At 40.3% G+C, this 19,422-nt stretch overlaps 1 protein-coding gene across 17 annotated transcripts in view; it reads right to left on the bottom strand.

Moving 5' to 3' along the window:
- Positions 1-19,422, bottom strand: part of LOC111926176 (uncharacterized) — a 50,509-nt gene that overhangs the window by 19,453 nt on the left and 11,634 nt on the right. For 6 of the 17 annotated variants that reach the window (XM_086878612.1, XM_086878614.1, XM_086878613.1 and 3 more), the window contains 5 exons: positions 9,154-9,376; positions 8,442-8,607; positions 7,098-7,173; positions 6,603-6,699; positions 4,558-4,608 (listed from right to left, as the gene is read on the bottom strand). The exons of 1 other annotated variant lie outside the window; for it this stretch is intronic. In XM_086878612.1, coding sequence (XP_086734738.1) covers positions 4,558-4,608; positions 6,603-6,699; positions 7,098-7,173; positions 8,442-8,483 — 266 coding nt within the window. In that variant the 5' untranslated portion in view covers positions 8,484-8,607; positions 9,154-9,376. Of the gene's footprint in view, positions 1-4,500; positions 4,609-6,541; positions 6,700-7,097; positions 7,174-8,441; positions 8,608-9,153; positions 9,377-19,422 lie in introns of those variants that run through there. 10 more of the 17 variants (XR_002862737.2, XR_015283698.1, XR_015283697.1 and 7 more) reach the window with 5 other exon arrangements.

The following is a 19,422-nucleotide window of genomic DNA, read 5'->3' as shown; positions in this document are numbered from 1 at the left end:
GTAGACTGCCTGGCTGTGATAGAAGTCGTCATTGGAAGGATTCTATGCATTTTAAAGTTAGGCCTTTTATTTTTTCATGAGATAATGAAGTAATTATTCACTGAACAACTGTCCTATTAAAATGAGTTAGTTCCTTATAATTACTCCACCATGATGTTCATATTATGTGATGAACAGAATTTTTTTTGGTTTTTAGGTACCAGTGTCTTCACCTCCAGTTTTCTCCTCTCTTACCTGTATTTTTGTTTCATGTGATAAAATGGATGTGGAAGCCTGGAGTGACTGTCAGTGGTTTTGCAAAGGGCTAGTCATGTTTGGAATTATTTTGTTGAATTTATTTAATTGGGGTATTTTTTTATAAAATCTTCCCAGCAGCCAAGATGTCATTCAGAAATGTAGACAGATACCAGAAGCAGCATTTCTTTCTTTTCCCTGGGCTGGTTTGTGGTTTTTTTGTGGGGTTTTTTGGGTTAGGTGTTTTGGTTTTTTTCCTGTGGCAAAAATAGAGTTAAGTTTTTTTTCAAGACTATTTCATATGCTTCTGATCCTTAATAGATGAGAAGATTTTCTTTGATGGTTGTATTTATTGTGCTTATTACTAATGGATATACAACCTTTACTGTGCTTACCATAAGCACAACAAATAGTAAAATAATGCTTTGGTTCACTCTACAGCCACAGTGTTCATTTGTGATAGATAACATTGTTTTTTAGGAAGAACACAGAGACAAATGTTTCAGTGCCAGAAGTGGCAAGAGGAGTGGAGCAATAGGGGAGAAGGGACAGCAGCTTCTGCAGCCCTCACTTGCTCCAGCACCTGCTAGAAGCTGTGCCAGTGCCCAGGCTGCAGAGTTCCTGTGCAAGTCACTGTAGCAATGAGTCTTCCTAAAGTCTGAGAGCTGAGGGCATGCCAAGAGCAGAACCTGAGCTCTCTTGACCCTGGTTTGCCTCCTAGAAGGACGTGACTCCAGCCTTGTTGGGAGCAAGGCTGTCGTCATTGTGAGATCCATACGGTTTTGAAGAGGGATCTGTTTTTATGCCACACCAGCTGGGCAGAGCAATGCTAGGTGGGACAGCCCCACTCATTCTGCAGCCCTGGCACCTCTCGCTGGCGATGGCTCTTGGCTCCTGCCACCTCTTGAGTTCACTGCTGGGGGCCCAGTTCTGCAATGTTTAATGAAGGGACAAGGAACTCCTTGGAGCATTGTGAGACATCTCGCACAATTTCCAAAACAGCGCCATGGTTGTAGTGACATCTACCTCTTTGTTTCCCTTCTGGGCTTTGTCTTGTTTTTCTGTGTGGTGTTTTTCAATGAGGGGTGGAGAGAATTGGGGAGCAGGAGGGAAAACTTGAAATCTGAATATTAAGACACTGGTGGGGGATCCAGTGCTTACCAGCCGTGTTGTCAAACTGAAAAAGCCATTGTTTTTAATTCCTGCCTAGTATGAAATGTTTGTTTTTAAAAAATACTTCCTGCTGGAAAGAAAAATGTATTTTTAAAAAGAAAAAACATCCCTCTTGGCTATGAGAATGTCAGCTGTATGAGTTGTGGCCATATCATGACATGCTGATGAGACAAATAAATTTTTATCTCTCAGGACTCTATTGTATTTTTGCTGTTCTGGTAACTGTCAGCTTTTCTGAAAGGATGCTCTTCGTTTTTAAAGACCACTAATTTCAGCTGAAACAGCAAATAAAAAAAGATGTGTGAATGTCATGGGTGCTTACTCTGGTTTACAAAAAAACCCCCATTTTTGTCTTGATTTAACAAAAAAAAATCATCCTGTGAAAAATTATGAAAGGCTACAGGTAAAAAAACAGGCAGCTGAGGAGGTCAGGTGTTACGTGCTGCAATTACTTTGATCTCAAAAGCAAAGAAGATACATCCTGGAGGAGAAAAAAAGTGGTTTTCTTGTCAATACTTTTCTGTAACAAGAATCTGTTAACTTAAACTTCCCATATGTCCCTGGGCTCTCTGTGGAATAAGGAAGAAATCTCTTAGGTTGGTTGTCCTTTATAATGCCAGTCTGATTTTGTACCAGGTTTGACTAAGACTTCTCCATGGGCTAGGAGCAGTGGTGCATCAGGAATTTCAGAGCAGCTAGTGCTGGGATCTGGTGCAGCTGAATAAAGGCTGCCAGTATTTTTGCTTAAAAATGATCATTGAGTTTGTTGTAAATGGCATTATTGTGTAAGTATTAAAGGCTGATAAGAACAGATAGATAGTGGATTAAAGGTGGCAAAGAGCTTGCTGGATGGTGACATGTGGATTTTTAAGTTTACCTTGGGAAATTGGAAGTTCTAAAAAAGTGGATGTTGTGAAAGGGATCAATAAGATCAAACTCTGGATCTATAAAAGGAGTGAGTAATAAGGTAACCTCAGTAGAGCTCTTCTGCGTAGCTTTGGGAAAAAGCAACACTGGTCTTAACAAAACTGCAGGACTAAAACAGATGGCAGATGTGGCTCATTATTATATGCCACAATAGAGCTGGTTTTTTATAATCTCACTTGAGAACCTGAAGGAGAAAAATTAAAAGGTCAATTTATACTGAATTACTTTTGAAGAGGGAAGTTTTCATTAACAGTTGGCTAGTATAATTCTGCAGATCTGTTCAACTGTGTACAATATTTTCATAAATTATCTTAAATAAACCATAATTTATTACTGATTTGTTATTAATGTGAACAAGTTGCTGAATGCTCCAAGTCACTCGTGCAGTGTATGTTTGATACTGAGCAAAAGGAAGGTCATCTATCCATAAGGAATAGATGTGTCCCAGGAAGAGAAATTATCCCAAAAAACACAAGAGTTGAGATATTCTGGCAACTGAGGGCTGCATTGGCATTTCTGCTGTAAATAAACACATAGAAGTAAATAAAAGGGCAGATGTGACCCTTTGAACAGATAGACCAAGTAGAAGTAGAGGATTGCAGGATTTCCCTCTGCAATATTAGTGAGACCAAAAATCAAATACTGATTCAAAGTGAGAAGGTAAGATGGAAGGGAAGAGCCTGGCAGAGTTTTCCCCAAAGTGAAAGCTGTTGGGTTTTCTACGCCCTCTGTGCTTTTGGCAACACTGAAGATGCTTCTGATCCTGTTCTTGCACATGTTCAGGATGTGTTCCCTGCTCTCTGCATTTCCCTTAGGCAGACACACTGGTCTTCCTCATCAGCAAGGATTTGAAGGGGAGAAACCCAGATCTGTTAGATAGGGGCTGTCCTGCACCTCTGCCTTGAAGTGCACAAGATACCAGGCATCCTGAAAGAAAACTCCTTTCACTGGATGAGACGGTAATTTTCATGTACTGAAAATGCCAAACTTAGAATCTGTTAGAACAGAACTGATGGTTTGGTTTGGTTTTGGGGTTTTGGGTTTGTTGTTTTTTTTTTTGCTCTGACTAAATACTCTCTTGCAGCTGGCAAAACCTGTGGAACATTTTATGTGCAATGCTCTGCTTTGTTACACCATGGCCAAATGGTTTATAGGACCTCACCTGACAAGCAATTTTAAGAGCCTTCAGAGCTGAACCTTATAGGATACAAGATGGGTGGGGTTGGTTTTCCAGGAAATTTCTAATCCAAAACTGACAACAAAACCAGGTGTGAATAATACTTAGTAGAGTCTTAAAACTAAGCTCGTTAATTGGTAACACAGGCCTGCAGTAATATTTGCTGAAGCAGGGTTGCTTAGGTAGTACTGGATTAATTTATGTCAAAAAAAATCTTTTCGCACTTCCATTTATTCCAATATTAAGTGTTGATTCCACTGTCACTTTAGGTGGTAACTAATGGGTTTTCTTATTCCAGCCATTCTCCATGGGAAATAATCACAAAATGTGGTTTGATATTCCATGTTTGTACCACAGCTGATCCCTAAAGTTCAGAACAGGCAGCTAAGGATTTGTTAAGTGGGCAGAAGCACCTGTAGGTGAGAACAGTCACCAAAGGCTGTGTCTAACACCTGCCCGAGTCTCTGTTGTGCTGAGAGAAGGATCTAGGTGAAGATTGATTTTTAGCATTAATCATTGAATAAACCTTACACACACAGAGTGAAGCTGTACCAACACAACCCCTAAAAGACCCCAGGCAGAGACAATAAAAGCTACAAAGTTAGTCTAGAAAAACTTAGAGAAAGGAGGAAGTCTTGTTAGCTCATCCAAAGGTTAAGTAAAATACCACTGTGTTACGTACAAGTACTCAGCTGGTGCTGTCAGTCATGGACTCTCGGCTGGGAAAACAAAAGACTGAAGAGGCAGCAGTTCCATGCAGAATATAATGAGCTGAGCTCAGGATGAGGAAGGGAGGGAAAGCCCCAACTTAGGGCATGTGTTCTGTTCTCCATCCCTCAAGTCCTGAAATCAGAGCTGTTGCCTTAAATGTTTTATTACAGAGCTGAAATAGAAGTAGGTACTGTTTAGCCTAATTACAGAGGGAGGTTGTGACCTACATTATGCAGGTAACAAGACTAAATAATTCATGGGCTTTGGCCCAAATGTTTGTGAAACTTAGAATTTTATTAGCAGCTAGATGGTAAATTCTTTTTCTATGCTTTTACCTTCTCAATGCAACATTTCTGTTTTCTGCTCCAGGCTTACAAGCCTCAATTCTGCAAGAAATAGCAATAAATACAATGCTAATTTTTGAGATTAATCATTTGCATCTGTGGAGTAACTATTAAAATGTCTTCCTTTCTTATTTAAGCACAGATGACTGGAGCTGCATAGAGAATCAGGCCCTCAGATATGTCTGAGCCATTATCCACACACCCAGAATAGCTAGGACAAGTGCCTCAGAGAAAATTGTAAGAATCCCTGGAGTGGACAAGCATCAAATAACCTTGCTATATATAGGAATTTTCTTCCTAACCCTTCCACTAGAAGTTGGCTTACAATCTTGGCTGACTGAAATTTACACCCCTGTTTTGTTCGTTTAGTTTTCGGTTTTATTTTGTTGACCTGATGATTTTTGAGCTTGGGAAGGTTAATGAGTCCTGCAGGCCACTTGGAAACTCTGTCAGAAGTCCAAATTTTTCAGAAAAAGCTTCATTCTTTATAAATCTTCTGTGTTTGCATTGGTTCTTCCTTTCTTCCTGTGTTATATTTTTAAAAACCCCTCAAACCCTGATGTAGCTTATTCCCTCTATCTTTCTTGTTTTTATATCCTATGTCAGTCTACCACAACTGAGTATTTCTCTGAACTATGTAAACTTCTGTTCTCATTGTGGTAGATCTATCACCTGCATACTTAAGTTCCTTCTGCTTTTTATTACAACATTCAGAGAATTGATCGTGCTGTTGGTATAATTTACTTATCCATACAGCTTGATGGTGAGAGTATTAGATTTGTTAATGGATCAGTAATTTCCTGACTCCAGTGGCACATATAAATCAAACAATAAATAAGTTAGCAGCTACAGAACAAAAATTTGCTGCCAACAGTTTTTAATTTCCTACACAAAAATACCCACATTTAATTTTATTGCATAGTGAAGAAGACTAAAAAGATAAAGCTGTTCCCTAAGGTAAAGTGAGAACAAGAAAGTTGTTTCCTTCATATTAATCTGTCTTCCTTTAAAAAAAAAAAATAAAAGCAATAAAAATAAAAATAAATCAGTCAAATTAGGTCAAATTTAATAAGCTTGTGCTGCTATTTCCTAGAAATTTTTGAGATCCTAGGAGCTGTTACAGAATCCAACAAACTGCTAACCTGAACCAGAGCCACTGATCAATAGCACTTTGAGGACCTGCCCTATCTCCTAATGGATCTATGAAGAGTTAGCTCCTGATTTTCATTTGTGAATTTCTAATTTCTTATATGGAAATAAATAAAAAACATTCGATGAAGCCAAAGGATAAGGATGTGGAGAAACTCCATACAGGCTCCTGACCTTTATTTTCTGGTTTGCATTTCTCTCTGCAGCACTTTGTTGTGTAAGGAGGTATTATATGTGCTGGGTGTGTTAATGCAGGCAGCACAGCCAACCTGAGTGTATTAAGGGTAGAAATCACAAGGTCAGAAGTGCCAGTTGTACTAATTAGTGCAATCCTGACTAAGAACAGTTACATGACTTTATTTTTAATGAGTACAAGGATTATGGGAATTTAGATAGAACAATAATCTATTTTTATCTGGTATTTTGTAAGCTCAGATGAATCAGGAATAAGCTGCATAGTAAGACAGGCCAGACCTGCAGCTAAATTATCAAAACTGCAGGAACAAAACATGCCTTACTTAGAGCACTGCATGGAAATCTCCACGTTAGGGCAATAACCCTTACTTGGTATCAAAAGTATGTGTTACAGTGACAACACATGTGGCACCCACCTCAGAAGTTAGTATGACAAAATTTGTTATTTTTTTTAACACTTTGGAGTTTGCAAGTCAGGAGGGAGAGAAAATACATTTTGCTAGTGGTTAATCATAATTGCTGCATCATCTGCTATTGAAGGCTAAGAAGGCTGAAACTGTTAAAGGGAAACAAAAATAACAGCAAAAAGGAGCTGTTGGGCAGGGTTTCTATAAGGAGTAGGAGCCAACTTACACAGTCATGTAAAATATATGTTCTGTGTATGCAAAGGCTCTGCACTGGGATTTGCTTACTCTCTTTCCTGCCTTGTGCACTGGCTGCTGGTAATTAAATCAAACATCAAAGGTGGGGTCTCCTTCTTGCCAGGAAGACATTTGCATTGCTGCAAAGCTGGAGGCAGACAAAATCAAATCAGTGGGAAAGTCAAAACAACTTTCTGCATCTTGGGAGATGGGAAAGGTGACACACAACATTTAAAGAATCATTAAATCAGAAAAGGATGGGGATAGAAAGCCTGCTTGTTTCTTTCACTGGGCTCTGTCTAAATGCAGCCTAGCCTGGAACCTGCAACCCACTCAGGTTAAGTGGGTAAGCACAGCATCTGAGCTTTGTCAGCTTTCCATCTGTCCTTGAAAGTGCCCAGGATTGGGTTCAAAAAAGTGAAGTGTGACTCTTTCTCCTGTCCTTACAAACCGTAGCAAAACTTTTCATATTTTTTGCCACTGCTTTTATCTCCACCTAAGCAAAGCCACCTGTATTTTTAGGATTACCAGATCTCATGCACGTACCATCTCTTTGGATATATAATTCAACAAACTGGCACACTCTGGTAGGTCTTGGTACTCCAGCACATTTTCCAGAGAGCTGAAAAGATAATGAAGTGCACCCCACTATCCTACATGAGCTGGTTGAACCATCTGCAATACAAACATTGCTGTGGACAAAATATTTTCTGGTGATTCAATTAATTGGGAAGGTAGGGTGAGTCATGGTATGCTGTAGGAATTTGTATTAACAGTTGATAATTTAGAATTTTTTAGATACTACCTTTTCAGATAGGACATAGAACAGGATTTTTCCTATGTCAGAATGTGGCATTAATGTCAGAAAAATTTAACTGATTTAAATTGTGCTGCTCTTAGTCAAGTAAATTCTCATGATACTAAAAATCACTGGGTGATTTAACTTTTGGATTGCTATTTCATGCCCAGGATCCTATTTTAGATTGAAAACAAGTTTAAGAGCACCTGGAGAAACTAAAGTTTAATGAAAAGGATAAAATTAATGTTTTGGCTTGTACAAGGCTTTGGGCTGCTCACTTTTTTTGTTTTTTGCAGTTTAAGGATTTACCATAAACAATTGCACAGACCATCCTGTCTTGACCTTGGGCAAATCCCAGTTTCCTTAAGATGATAAATCTCTCCTGAACATGTCCCAGATGCAAAATCCTTCCAGAAATTACCTGCTACAGCTAGAGAGAAACATACTTTTTTTATCTAATTTCCACTTGAAGTCTGAAGAACATTTCTCAAAGAACATCCTGTAGGTACCAGCTGCACCTGGATTGCTCAGTGCCTTTTTGTCTGGTAGTGCAGCCTGACAGTGTTGCCTCTCTTGCTGTGGTTCTGCAGAGGCTCAGCTACCTAAGTGCTTCAGGACACTATCTTTCCTGCAACTTGCATCACCAGTGGAAGTTTCCAGCACTGAAATGTTAAGAGTCCTTCATCCTCTCCAAAAGGAGATATATAAATAAGAGGATTATTACATCTGTGCTGAGATTTTTGGACTTGTTATATAAGATCTGTCAAACTGGTGCTGTCCTTAGTTTTTCTCTGGTGATGCAGAAGGTTACTAACCATGTTGCATCTCCCTGATCCCTGGTAGGTATCCTGTGTTTGATAAACTGGCTATCAAAGAGATTTACTAGGAAGGCCTGGGCTTCTGTGGCATTGGCTTAGCGTTGGTACCACTTGCTGTGCTGTGCTGTGCTGGCCCAAACAGGAATTTCTCAGGCCAAGATCTGTGGAATCATGAGCTTCTGCTCAGGCAGTGACTGGGATATTTTACAATGTTTCAGCTAAATAGTCAGTGAAATGCTGCTCTCCTCTCAGCCTTACTTTGTCCCTGCTCACCTGTTGTCCCAGAGCTGGGTAAGAACCCTTCTGACAACTCATCTAGACTTTTAGCTGAGTAATGGCTCACGCTTAAGCTTCAAATGATGAGAAAACTCACTTATCTCAGGACTGCACCCTAAAAGAGAAAATAAAGAAGGTGCTTCCATCCAGCTGAGTCACAGACCTACAAGAAAGAAAGATAGTTTGAGATTGAATTTTGCTTTAACATTTAGGCAAAATTGGAGAGAAGAAGCAGTAAGTTCATATGTGTCAAAATTAAAAAGAAAAGTGGCATTTATAATGATGAATAAACATGATGAGAGAGATGCACTACATTTTTGCACTGCACTAGAAAGTCTTTTCTTCCAGCTTTATAAAACATGAATTCTTACATTTTTATTGGAGGGAGTGAATTACAAAGTAAATGCCTAAGGCTGCAACTGGGCCAGATTGCTGACTGGAGTGAGATACCCTGTGGAAGCAAACTGCTCAAGTACAATATCCCAAACCCAGTTACATCTACATTGCTGGGTACTGTTTAAAACATAACCTGCAGTCAGTTCCTAGTGCTGCATGCAGTCCATGAAAAGCAGCCTCTGGAGCTACTTGCTCATAGCAGTGGCTCTCTTATCTGCAGTACTGGCTCTCCCAGGCTTCCCAAAGGATGGGAGCACTGGGTGCCTTAATTCAGGATCATTTCCTGATTTATTTGTGCAGATGCAGAGCTTACCTCCTACACCTCTCAGTTTCTCTGCCAGTGATGACCACTACATTAAAAGTGCAGGTGGGTGTTCTGCCTTTCAGATGTTCCATCCAGAGTGTGGCTTATTGGTTTGGACAGGCTCTGATCTCAGTCTGTGTGAACACACCAGCCAAGAACCAAGGCAGCAGAGGGCTGACTAATAGTGTTCAGTAGATCTCATGGCACTGCTTCAGGAGGTTTCCAAACAGAGCTAGAGGAGGGGAAGGAAAGTTCAGTGAAAGAAACAGACTTTAGGACAAGGGTTTGGTGAGCTCAGCACTGAAGATGAAATCATGGGACAAGTCCTCAGCATTCACCCTGATGGGGGTTGGTTGTACAATACCCCACCCTGCCCTCTCTTGAGCAATTCCTTGTTAGGGGCTCATTATATCTATTACAAGTTGTCTCTTCCTGCCTTTTATTCTTTTCTGATATAAACACCTTACTTCTAGTTTGTTCTTTCCAGAAAGCTGAAGAATTACTTGGCTGAAGCAGTTATTTTGAATATGAGACATAGGAAGCAGCATTGTAGACGTAATTATCATAGAATCATTAAAGCTAGAAAAGATCTTGTGTACTTACATACAGGCTTGTGATGGTTTAGTTAATTGGCTCAGGCATATGCAAGCTTATTTAGCTTCCTCCTAGTGCACCACTTGTAGTGTTGTAAGCACTGCCATGAACTGGTGCTGCTGTGTAGCTCTATGTATAGGCCAATTTCTCCCTTTTCTCTCCCAAATCCATTGCTGCAGGAGCAGCACCCCGAGTCCAGAGTTTTTATAATGGTCAAATAGCCTGTTCTGACAAATTGTATCAAGCTTTGAAAAGAGATTAGCATAACCAAGCTGAGATTATTTCATGTTTACTTTCAGGAAAAATGAGAACAATGTCTTAACAGATCCAGGCTACCTGCTCCTGGGATCCATTTCCACGGGGATGTCTGTTCATCCCTCTGATGCAATGTGTTAACAGGAACATTGATCCCTCTAAGCATATGCCTCTCGTCCTTGTTGACAAATGCACACCAATAGATACTGTGGGTGATGCATCATTATGTAATTGTGCTTGTGGTGCAGACACTGAACCTCCCGTGACATTACAGATCCTGTATTAAAGACAGAAGCAGCTTTATCCTAAGTATTATTCCTGATGTGAACAGACCCAAACACGAGCAGATGCACTGCTACTACAAGCAATGTTAGGCAACTGTGACATTAATAATTTTTAATTTATAAATGGTGTCTTTTTTAATATGTTAATAGAGAAAAAACAAATATTTGGGTTCGAAAGATTTTGTAGATTAACATCTGTGGTGTATAGAGTTGGTATTAGATAACTATAAGATGTACATTAAGAAATGTATTTTGACCTTGACTACTCAGACTTTGATTATTCAACCCTTCCAGTTATTATAAAAGGGGTCAGGTCCTCTCGTGCCTACTAATTAAAATTAAAAGCTAAAATGTTCCAAATTTATCTGAAACCTCAAAACAAATTTAGTATATCAGCACAGAGAAAGAGATTAAAAATGTGGGAAGGGGGGAGGGAGAAGAAAATTAATGTCCCAATTCATCAGAATGCTATTGATTTTGACACTGAAGTGTTGGAGGCCATTTCAATATTTTAAGCAACACATGAAGCCTTGTGGTCACTCTATGGACTGGTATTATAAAAGACTTGGAAGAGATTCCCCTCTGGCCTACCAAGTCACTTTGCTTCCCTGTGCTTTTGTGTTCTGCTTTGAATAGCACTGACACAAACCTCATGCCCACCCAAATCAAAGCTAGCTATTTTCTGCCAGCAAAATACACTGAATTAGCTTGTGGTGGGATCAGAGAGAAACCAGATTCTGTGATTCTGTCTAAAGTGAAACTACAGAGGATGGGTAATGGGTCAGCATTTCGCACTGGATATGACCAACATGACTTTCACCTCAGAAACACAGGACTAGCAACTCAATTTCAAGTGAGGTTGAAATTGGGGTCCTGCACCTTCTGGTATGTCTTCTGAGCTTCCTCTTCTCTTCTGGATGTCCCATGCAACCACAAACTGTGTCCTCAGATCAGCTAATCACAGAGACCTTATTTGCAGTCAGAATTACAATTGATTTTACTTCGATTATCACTCCAGTACACCAGCACTATTCAAACAATGAATATTAGACGACATTGCTATTTTTCACAGGCAGTTGAATCACAGACAGCAGCAATCTTCATCTGAATTTTTCATTTAAGAAATGAAACCTTTCATGACTAAGCTGTCTGTGTGAGCCACCAGGAGACAGGATTGATGGATATATCTCACAGGGACTGTGCAAAGTCAGTGATCTGAACCACTGAGAAGCCCAGAGCACATGGTCACACACTTACTGAAGGTACTGAGTTAAAGCTGTTAGTTTAGGGCTGTGCAGGCCAGTACATCTTAAACAGAAGAATTCAGAGCCAGCTTTTGTTAATTAGGAGTCACATAATTATGTAGTATATTTTTCCATTAAAGACATTAGGGAAGGCCTTTTGGCCTTGTATTTTCTGGACTGAATAAGAAAAGATACAGTCTCCTCATCCAATCTTGGTGGAGTCATATCCATGTAGTTGCATTGTAGTTGGTGTCTTTAGAGCTGTCAGCTTTCCTGGTTGCTCCTGTTAGTTTAGGTAAACCATACTCAAATAACTGAGCTTACCTATCACCTTGCTAGTGCTAGTGCTGTAAGCACAAATGCATGACACTGTAATTCTCCTAACAGAGTAAGATGTATTAAAATAGCTATTTGGACTGTCTGCAGTTAGCCAGGCCAAAGAACAGGCTTCTGCTCCTCCTATTACCTATGTGTCTTTCATCAGCCTGTGACTTAATGGAATAGTGATCTTAAGGCCAAAAAGCTAAATTCAATTGTAAAAAGGACAGCTTTAGAATTAGGCTCAATACTTTATATTTTCAAGGCATTAGAAATGTAGTTTATCCGTATGTGACATTTTTCCTTATGAAATTTTAGACAAAATTACACTTTCCATTAACTCTAACATACTAGCAGTTTTCAATAAAATATGCTGTAAGAATTATCCCCAAACAAAGGGGTTTGAAAATCTATAATGATTACATTAAGACATTAAGATATACTAAGATTGTTAAATGCTTATCTAGAACCTGAAAAAGGATTTAACCCTGTCATGACAATATGGGGAAACTGTCTTAAAAACATGAAAATGCCCTAAGCTAATTGTATTGCACTTCATTGCCATGAAACAGAGGGTTGTCTGCGAGTCTTGATATTGCATTTCTATCCCACACATGAGGGGTGGGAGAAACACCCCCAGTTTCCTAAAAGGAAAAGATTTTTGTGGTTGATTCATCTGTTGTTACTCTGCCCCACAGATTTCAGGCCTATTGGCCATCCTTGACTTCATTTAAATCCTGCAAGTGTGATCTTAAGAGGGCTTTTTACTGAAAAAAATAATAGCACATAAAATAATACACAGAGGGCAGACTCCACAGCTTAACGACCCCCATGTGAAAAAACCAAAAAAGAATACAGGCATTTTATTTAACCTGGTCAGCTGGCCAGTCTGTGATGGCTGTGGTGACTGCAGCATGTGCTCTCCATACCCAGTGGGTGTTGCACGGAACATGCAGCAGGGCTTTTATTAAGGGAGGAGGAAGCAGAGTTCAGTAGGCAACAAACTCAAATCTGTAGGAATCCAGCATTCCCTGGCTCTGTCACTCATAGAACAGCCCTAGAAGATTTATCTTCTACACTTCTTTGAGGAATAATTCTTGGCTTGTGCAATAAATTACTACAGGATAAATGTATGAGAATATTAATAATGAAAGCATCTTGCTCTTCTGTGCTGCAGCTCATCAAAAGATCAAAATCTTGATCATTACCTGTCTCCTGAGAAGTTGGTAGCAGAGCTCGTTTCATTCCAGAGAAACAGAAGTGACACACAGCCCCTGTGCCTGCCTTGCCCATGGCCACACAGGAAACCAACAGGGAGGGTTTCAGTAAAAACAAAACACCCCATTTTTATCAGCAGCATGTGGGATAACTGATGTTCCTGTTGTCTGTGTTTAAAGCAAAGGAAGGACTTAGTTGACTGTGTTCTGTTTGACTCCACTGAGATATTTGCTACCTGGAACTGGCAAACATTGTTTACTAGATCAGACCAAGTAGGTGGTATTGTTATTCTCGTAAAAGTTACATTTACAGAACTCTCCCAGAAACATCTTGTTTCAGAAGCATTCCATGTATCCTACTGATAAAAATCATAAAACTAATTGTTATACATGATATCTTTTTATGATAGTTGTTGTGATACACAGCTAGTTACTAAAATAAGCCTATACCAGCTATTCAGACTGAAGTCAGAGATGAGGCTCCTATTGACTTGAATGGAGCTGAGACTTTGTGTTAATACCTTACTAGAACATTAAGTTCTTATTTTACAAATTCAGCTGCTGAGACATTAAAAGTTAAGGAAATTTCTTTCATCAGCTGGATAGGAACCTGTCCTTGCTTGCAATGCCTGTCCTCACACACCTTGGCATTTTTGCCATGTTTGGGTATCTTCAGTGACCAGCTCCAGCATCTGTCTTTAGCCTGGCTCTCCACAGGAAGGGCACAAACTCATTATGTCCAGCAGGTTGGGATCAAGGAGAGGCCATGTCCGAGTCACTGGCAGTGAGCCTGGAGCAGCTCTGTGCCATGCTTCCTGTGCGTAAGTGCTGCAGGCTGAGGGGAATGCAGCTCTCTGCTGAGCAGGGATATCCGGCATGGCAGGAGCCAAGCTCCCACAAGGCAGGTTGAAAATGCATTTTATTTGAGAAATGGGAAGAGAAGTCCAAGGGAAGTGAAGTGGTTTTGACTGCAGTATTAAAGAGACTGCTGCTCAGTTTTCTTCACCCTATGCCATTCATTATTTCAGGACTTCGCCCTCATTCTCAGGGTTGCAAGACCCAAATTACAATGTGGGAATTAATACATCAAATACTTGCAGACAGGGAGAGGACCCACTCCAATATTGTGTAGTGACTGTAGCCAGTTGTCTCTATTTTATAATTATATTTGTCTCAGTACTATTCATTCTGCACTGATACCTGTGTAAAAAGAAAGGAACTGCATAGATTTTAAATTTAACCTGCACTCTTTTTTTCTAGTCATGTATACAGAATGCATCCTTCCACTGCCAGTTTCTTTTGTGCATTTTAATTAGAAAGAGAGCCAGAAAGAAAATAATAAGCATTTTTGCCTAAGATATTCTACAATTTTAGCAAAATGTTGGACCACACAAATTCCAAAAATTCATTCTAAATAAAATTACTTTATGATTCTAGGCCTGACTCCTATTTAGAAGGAATTGCCCTTTCCCATGGACCTGTGTGAATTATGTACTTTGAAGCCCCATGCTGATGGGGTTGTTCTGTTCCTCCAAGCTACAGCTGCTGTATCCAAAGGAGCCGAGTCCAAAGTTGCTGCTGTTGCCTGGACAGCAGGGTATATGTGTGTGCTTTGTGTATGGGGTTATCTGCTGCTCAGAGATTCCTTGTAACACCAAAACTTGGGGGGGATGTGGGGTATGTGTGAAACGAGGACAGGATGACAATGTTCATAGCAGAAATACCTCACAGTAATGGCTGTCAACTCCATTACTGTCAAATTAATTCTGAATTGTTGCCTATCATACACTGCTTAGCTTGAGGGAAGTGAAATGGTGGCTTTGCCTCTGTGGCAGAAATGAGAGTAGCTCTGCTCTCTGAGGAGCCTTGCAGAGAGAGAGAGGCAAAGGAAATGTCAAATATCATTTGGTCAGAAAGCATTTTTAAAGTCCTCCAAGAAACAGTGCTTGCTCTATACACTTTATCTCCACTAGATATATGAAACAGAGGGAGCTCTTCATGTAGGAAGTATCAGCTTTCAGACAAAGCTGGGGATGTTTGGAGTTGAGGCTATGTTTGGACTGAGACAATGTAATTTGATTTTACAGGCCAAATCTGCACCTCCAAGCAGATAAACTTCTGACTTGAGAGCAGCAAAGAACAGTAGATGCAAAACCAGACTAATAATAAGCATTATCAGGCTCAGTTTCTGGAACAACAGTTAACTTGGCATGTGACACCAGGCAGGTCCACAGCATTATCAGCACTCCTCCTCTAATCTGGCACAGTGAGAATCAGTGCAGCAGACCTTCTAGTCCAAATCAATCTCTATATTTGAACTCCTAGGCAATATCTCAACATGTTTACACGCTCTGGTAAGTGTAATCATGTAACCACGACAAGGAGCATTAAGGACCTGAATAAATGAAAGATTATCTATTTAGATGCCTAGTTAGAATTTAAATCCCCAAAGAAATTTGTTTCTACCTTTGTAGTGCACATATTGTGTCCAGAGAAAGAAAAAGTTAAGGACAGGCTGAAAACAAGGGAAACTGATCCTTCAGTGGACCTGAATAATTTCCTGGACGCTTTTCTGTTGAGCTACCGGCTCATTTAATTTTTTTTCCTTCCCTCACAAGAAAAGGTCTACAGGAGCTTTTATTGAATCTCCAGGCTTACTAAGTTGAAATTTTGTGGAAACACATTGAAGGAGACACTGGGAAGGCACAGTGTGAGTCTGTGAGCCAGGTAGGGATCTTGAGGAAAAGCTGAGGGTGCTAAGGGAGTTGAATGTGACACCCTTGTCCAGAAGGCACAACAAAACTGAGTGCTACCAGACCTTTACATTAATACCAGAACTATCTTAGATGCATAAAGTGTGAGATAATGACAAGACCTGATCTGTAATGTTACTGATGACAATGCTACTGGTACAGGGAGAATTAAATGTTTAAGAGTTGTATACTGGGGGTGATCACACAAAACCTGGAGTCAAGCAACTGCTGCTGTCATTTAGGGCTTCACAGATTAATGGTCATTCTCCATCTTGCAAAGTGACCTTAAAATTGCAGTCAAAAAGGAACTTAGAAATTACAATGACAGTCTGCACTAATTACTTACTCTGTGTACAAGTATTTTGCTATCCATGCGTTCTGTGTGCCAGGCTAACAACAGTGCAAGATCCCAGCAGGTGCTGGGGAGAAAACAGGTGTAGCTGATGGGGTGATCTCAAGGAGAGAACAACCCCTGTTGCAAACTCGTCTGGCAGGGACTATTCAGGCTCGATGGATTTTGCCCTCTCCCTTGCTTTCTTCCCTGGGCTCACAGCGGTGGCCGTATGGCTCCCTGTGGCCAGAGGGAGAATTGCTTTTCCTGAGCAATTCCAGTGAGGATTTTATTTGTGGGGTCACTTTGACATAATTCTAGGAGGTGGCATTGTAACTTTTGACTTTTAAATGCTTCAGTCTTATCCATATAAAGCTTTGGAGCATGACTAATTAATATAATAATCACCTCTTGCAGAGAACACATTAACTCCCTGAACTCCCAGGACTTAGAGGATCAGAGAGAATGCTGGAAATCACTGGGAAATTGAATTAACAGATTCTCAGGATGGCAGCCAGTAAGGGACTTCATGCTCTTGTGTGTGGAGGGATGAGCACCATGCCCCAGGGACTCAGGCAAAGCTGCTGTCTTCACTAGGATTACACCATGTGGGTACTTCCCTGAGGACGAAAGGGAATAAGGTCCAGAGAGCTTTGGAGCCCTGTATTTATTCAAACTAATATTATGTGAATCAAATTATCTAAGAAACTAAACATGCATTTGACCACTTTTGACCACAAAAATGCTATTTTTAGCTGACATTGCAAACCTACATCAGGGTTGCATCTTTTTCTCACTGAAACTCTGCATTTATTTTCTAGAAAATTCCCCTATTTCTTCTGCTTTAATTCATCAGTGGTCTGCATGACTGCTCTCAAATTTTGATTCTCAGAGCCTGTTATGTCTCTTCATCCTTTTTAATGATGCGATAAGCTTCTCATAGAAAGCTAGACAGAAGTAATCAGGGTTTTTGAAATTAGTTTTACTCAACAGTACAAGTAATGTTTTCTTTCTGTTTTTAAGTAGAGAAAGAGAGGGCAATTACAGATCAATGTGATCAACAAAATTCTTTCCAATCTGGATTTTATTAAAGATTTCCAGGCTCCAAGATAAATACAAGATGATACTGAAATCACCAAAATGGAAGCAAAATAGTCTCAGATTCTGAGTTTCAGCCCCTCCAAAACTGAATGACGTATCACAGAAATCAGATTTCAAATTCAGAGAGAGCAGTCCTCCATGGATTTAAGCATTTGTTTGTCACATACCACAATAATTGTAATCACCCTAATTTTACAGACTCTTGGGGACTGTAGACTGCCTGAGGTGTCAGCAGCCATTACCCTAAACTGTCTCATGTATACAGTAGCTACAATGTATCACCCGACTGTGTAGCATTACTATAACATTCTGTCCCTTTCTCTCTTTCCAGAAGGATGGTAGCAATCTGGAAGGAAAAAAAACAAAACATAATCAAAAGCTGCACAGATGGTTGTGTAACAGCTGATAGGTAGCTGATAGGTAGCTGCAGTTGCTGATGAGTATTCTGGAGGTGGCAGAAAGCAAGGGCAATGAAGAATTACTGACAGCATTTAAAGGGACTCTGCCGGGCCATGAAATAATACCGATAAAAGAAATACTTATCAATTTTTCCAGCAATAAGACTACTTAAATGGAGAAGAATTTCTCCCAAGGACAGGGACATCCTCCCTCCCTCCCTCCCTCCCTTTGCTTTGCAGAAGGTTTCAGAAATTATTACCCTGGAAACAGAAATGTCTTACGTGTCTTGCAAAAGCTTTTTGCTGTGCCCCACTCTGAATAAGCTGTAGTGATTTGTAGGAAAGAGCTTGTATTGTGACAATAGCAACAGTTCCCATCAAGTCATCCTCTGATGGAGTGCCAATCACATATCACTTCAAACTGCAGAAGGTACCTACTGTGGAGTTTGTTTGGCACAGGAAGGAGATCTGTGGTGTCCTTTAGGAAAAGCCTTGGCAAGCACCATGAGGCCAAAACCATCAGCAAGTGGTTGTTCATACCCCAGAGTGCTGCTGGCTCAAGGCACAGTCAGCCAGAACTGCTTTTCATGTTTTCCAGTCATCCTTAGCAGTGGGTTTGGAATGTGGTGTAACAATCACATATGAATCTGACATAATGTTCTCTCAAGCATTAAGCCCTTAATGACAAGGACTGGTGTCAGTTTAGTTATGTTAGGAGCTTATCCTCACTCAAAATTCAGAGTCATTCCTGATGCACTTAGCTTCTCTAGGCAGTCCTGCTCATTTTATGGGTGTCCTCACTTTGTTTGAGGGTGCACAGACAAGTGAAGCACAGCCATAACCTGTAACTGAGTTCTGTTCCTCTTGGGCATTTTCCCTAAGCACTCTGAGGTGCCTCTAATTTCTGATAGTGTAGTCCAGCCTTTCTAAGAAAGCCTGGCGAAAGATAGCCAGATAAAAATATAGAACTATCCTCTATTGCAGTGACTTTTTTACCCCTATTGGATAAAAAATACCCTATTTTTTATTGGCTATTGGCTGTCACAAGACTGAGGGCAAATAATCCAACTGACAGGTAATTCCCCCAGAAAATCCTGAGATCTTCCATACAGCAGGTTCTCCCTCTGGTCCCAGACATTTCCAGGTAGCTTTTGACATTTTCTGTTGCTGGATTTGCTGAGTGCCAGAATAACTCCCCTTTGAACATGACAGGAACAGCTTCAGTGACCTGGAAAATCACAATCTGTTTCTTCTCTTCCACTTGGAAGATTAGCCTTGAACTTCCTGTGCTGCCACCAGCAGCTGAGTCTCATGTTGTGATAGGCACCACGAGCCACAGTGCTGTGACCTTAGTGCTGAGCCTGCCTGCTGCCTGTGGCTACACAGGAACTGCAAAAGTTCCCCTGTCTCTGATCATAGGTGTCCTTAGCTCGCTCACTGAAGTGCTCTGAGCCTGGTTTGCCAGTCACAGCTTCACACCTCTCCTCTGCAGTGAGGGTGATGTGTGTCTAGTCAGCACACCAGTGTGGGCTCTGAGGGGAAAAATCAGGCTCTTGCTACAGGATGGCATTCAGGATCATGGGTGAAATATAGAAAAGGCAAATACACTCTGAGTATTGGAGAGTCCTCCAGTAAAGGGCTGTGCTAGATTTAAGAGACAGCCTAAATTACTGCCACTAAAGGCAAACAAATCTTTTGTTGCAGAAATAAATAAATAAATAGATGAAGAAATAAAATTATATGTATATATGTATATATATATATATATATATATATATGTATA

The sequence above is a fragment of the Cyanistes caeruleus genome, chromosome 2 (assembly GCF_971803275.1).
Source record: "Cyanistes caeruleus chromosome 2, bCyaCae1.hap1.1, whole genome shotgun sequence".
Lineage (NCBI taxonomy): Eukaryota > Metazoa > Chordata > Aves > Passeriformes > Paridae > Cyanistes > Cyanistes caeruleus.
This window is presented reverse-complemented; position numbering and strand designations above follow the sequence as displayed.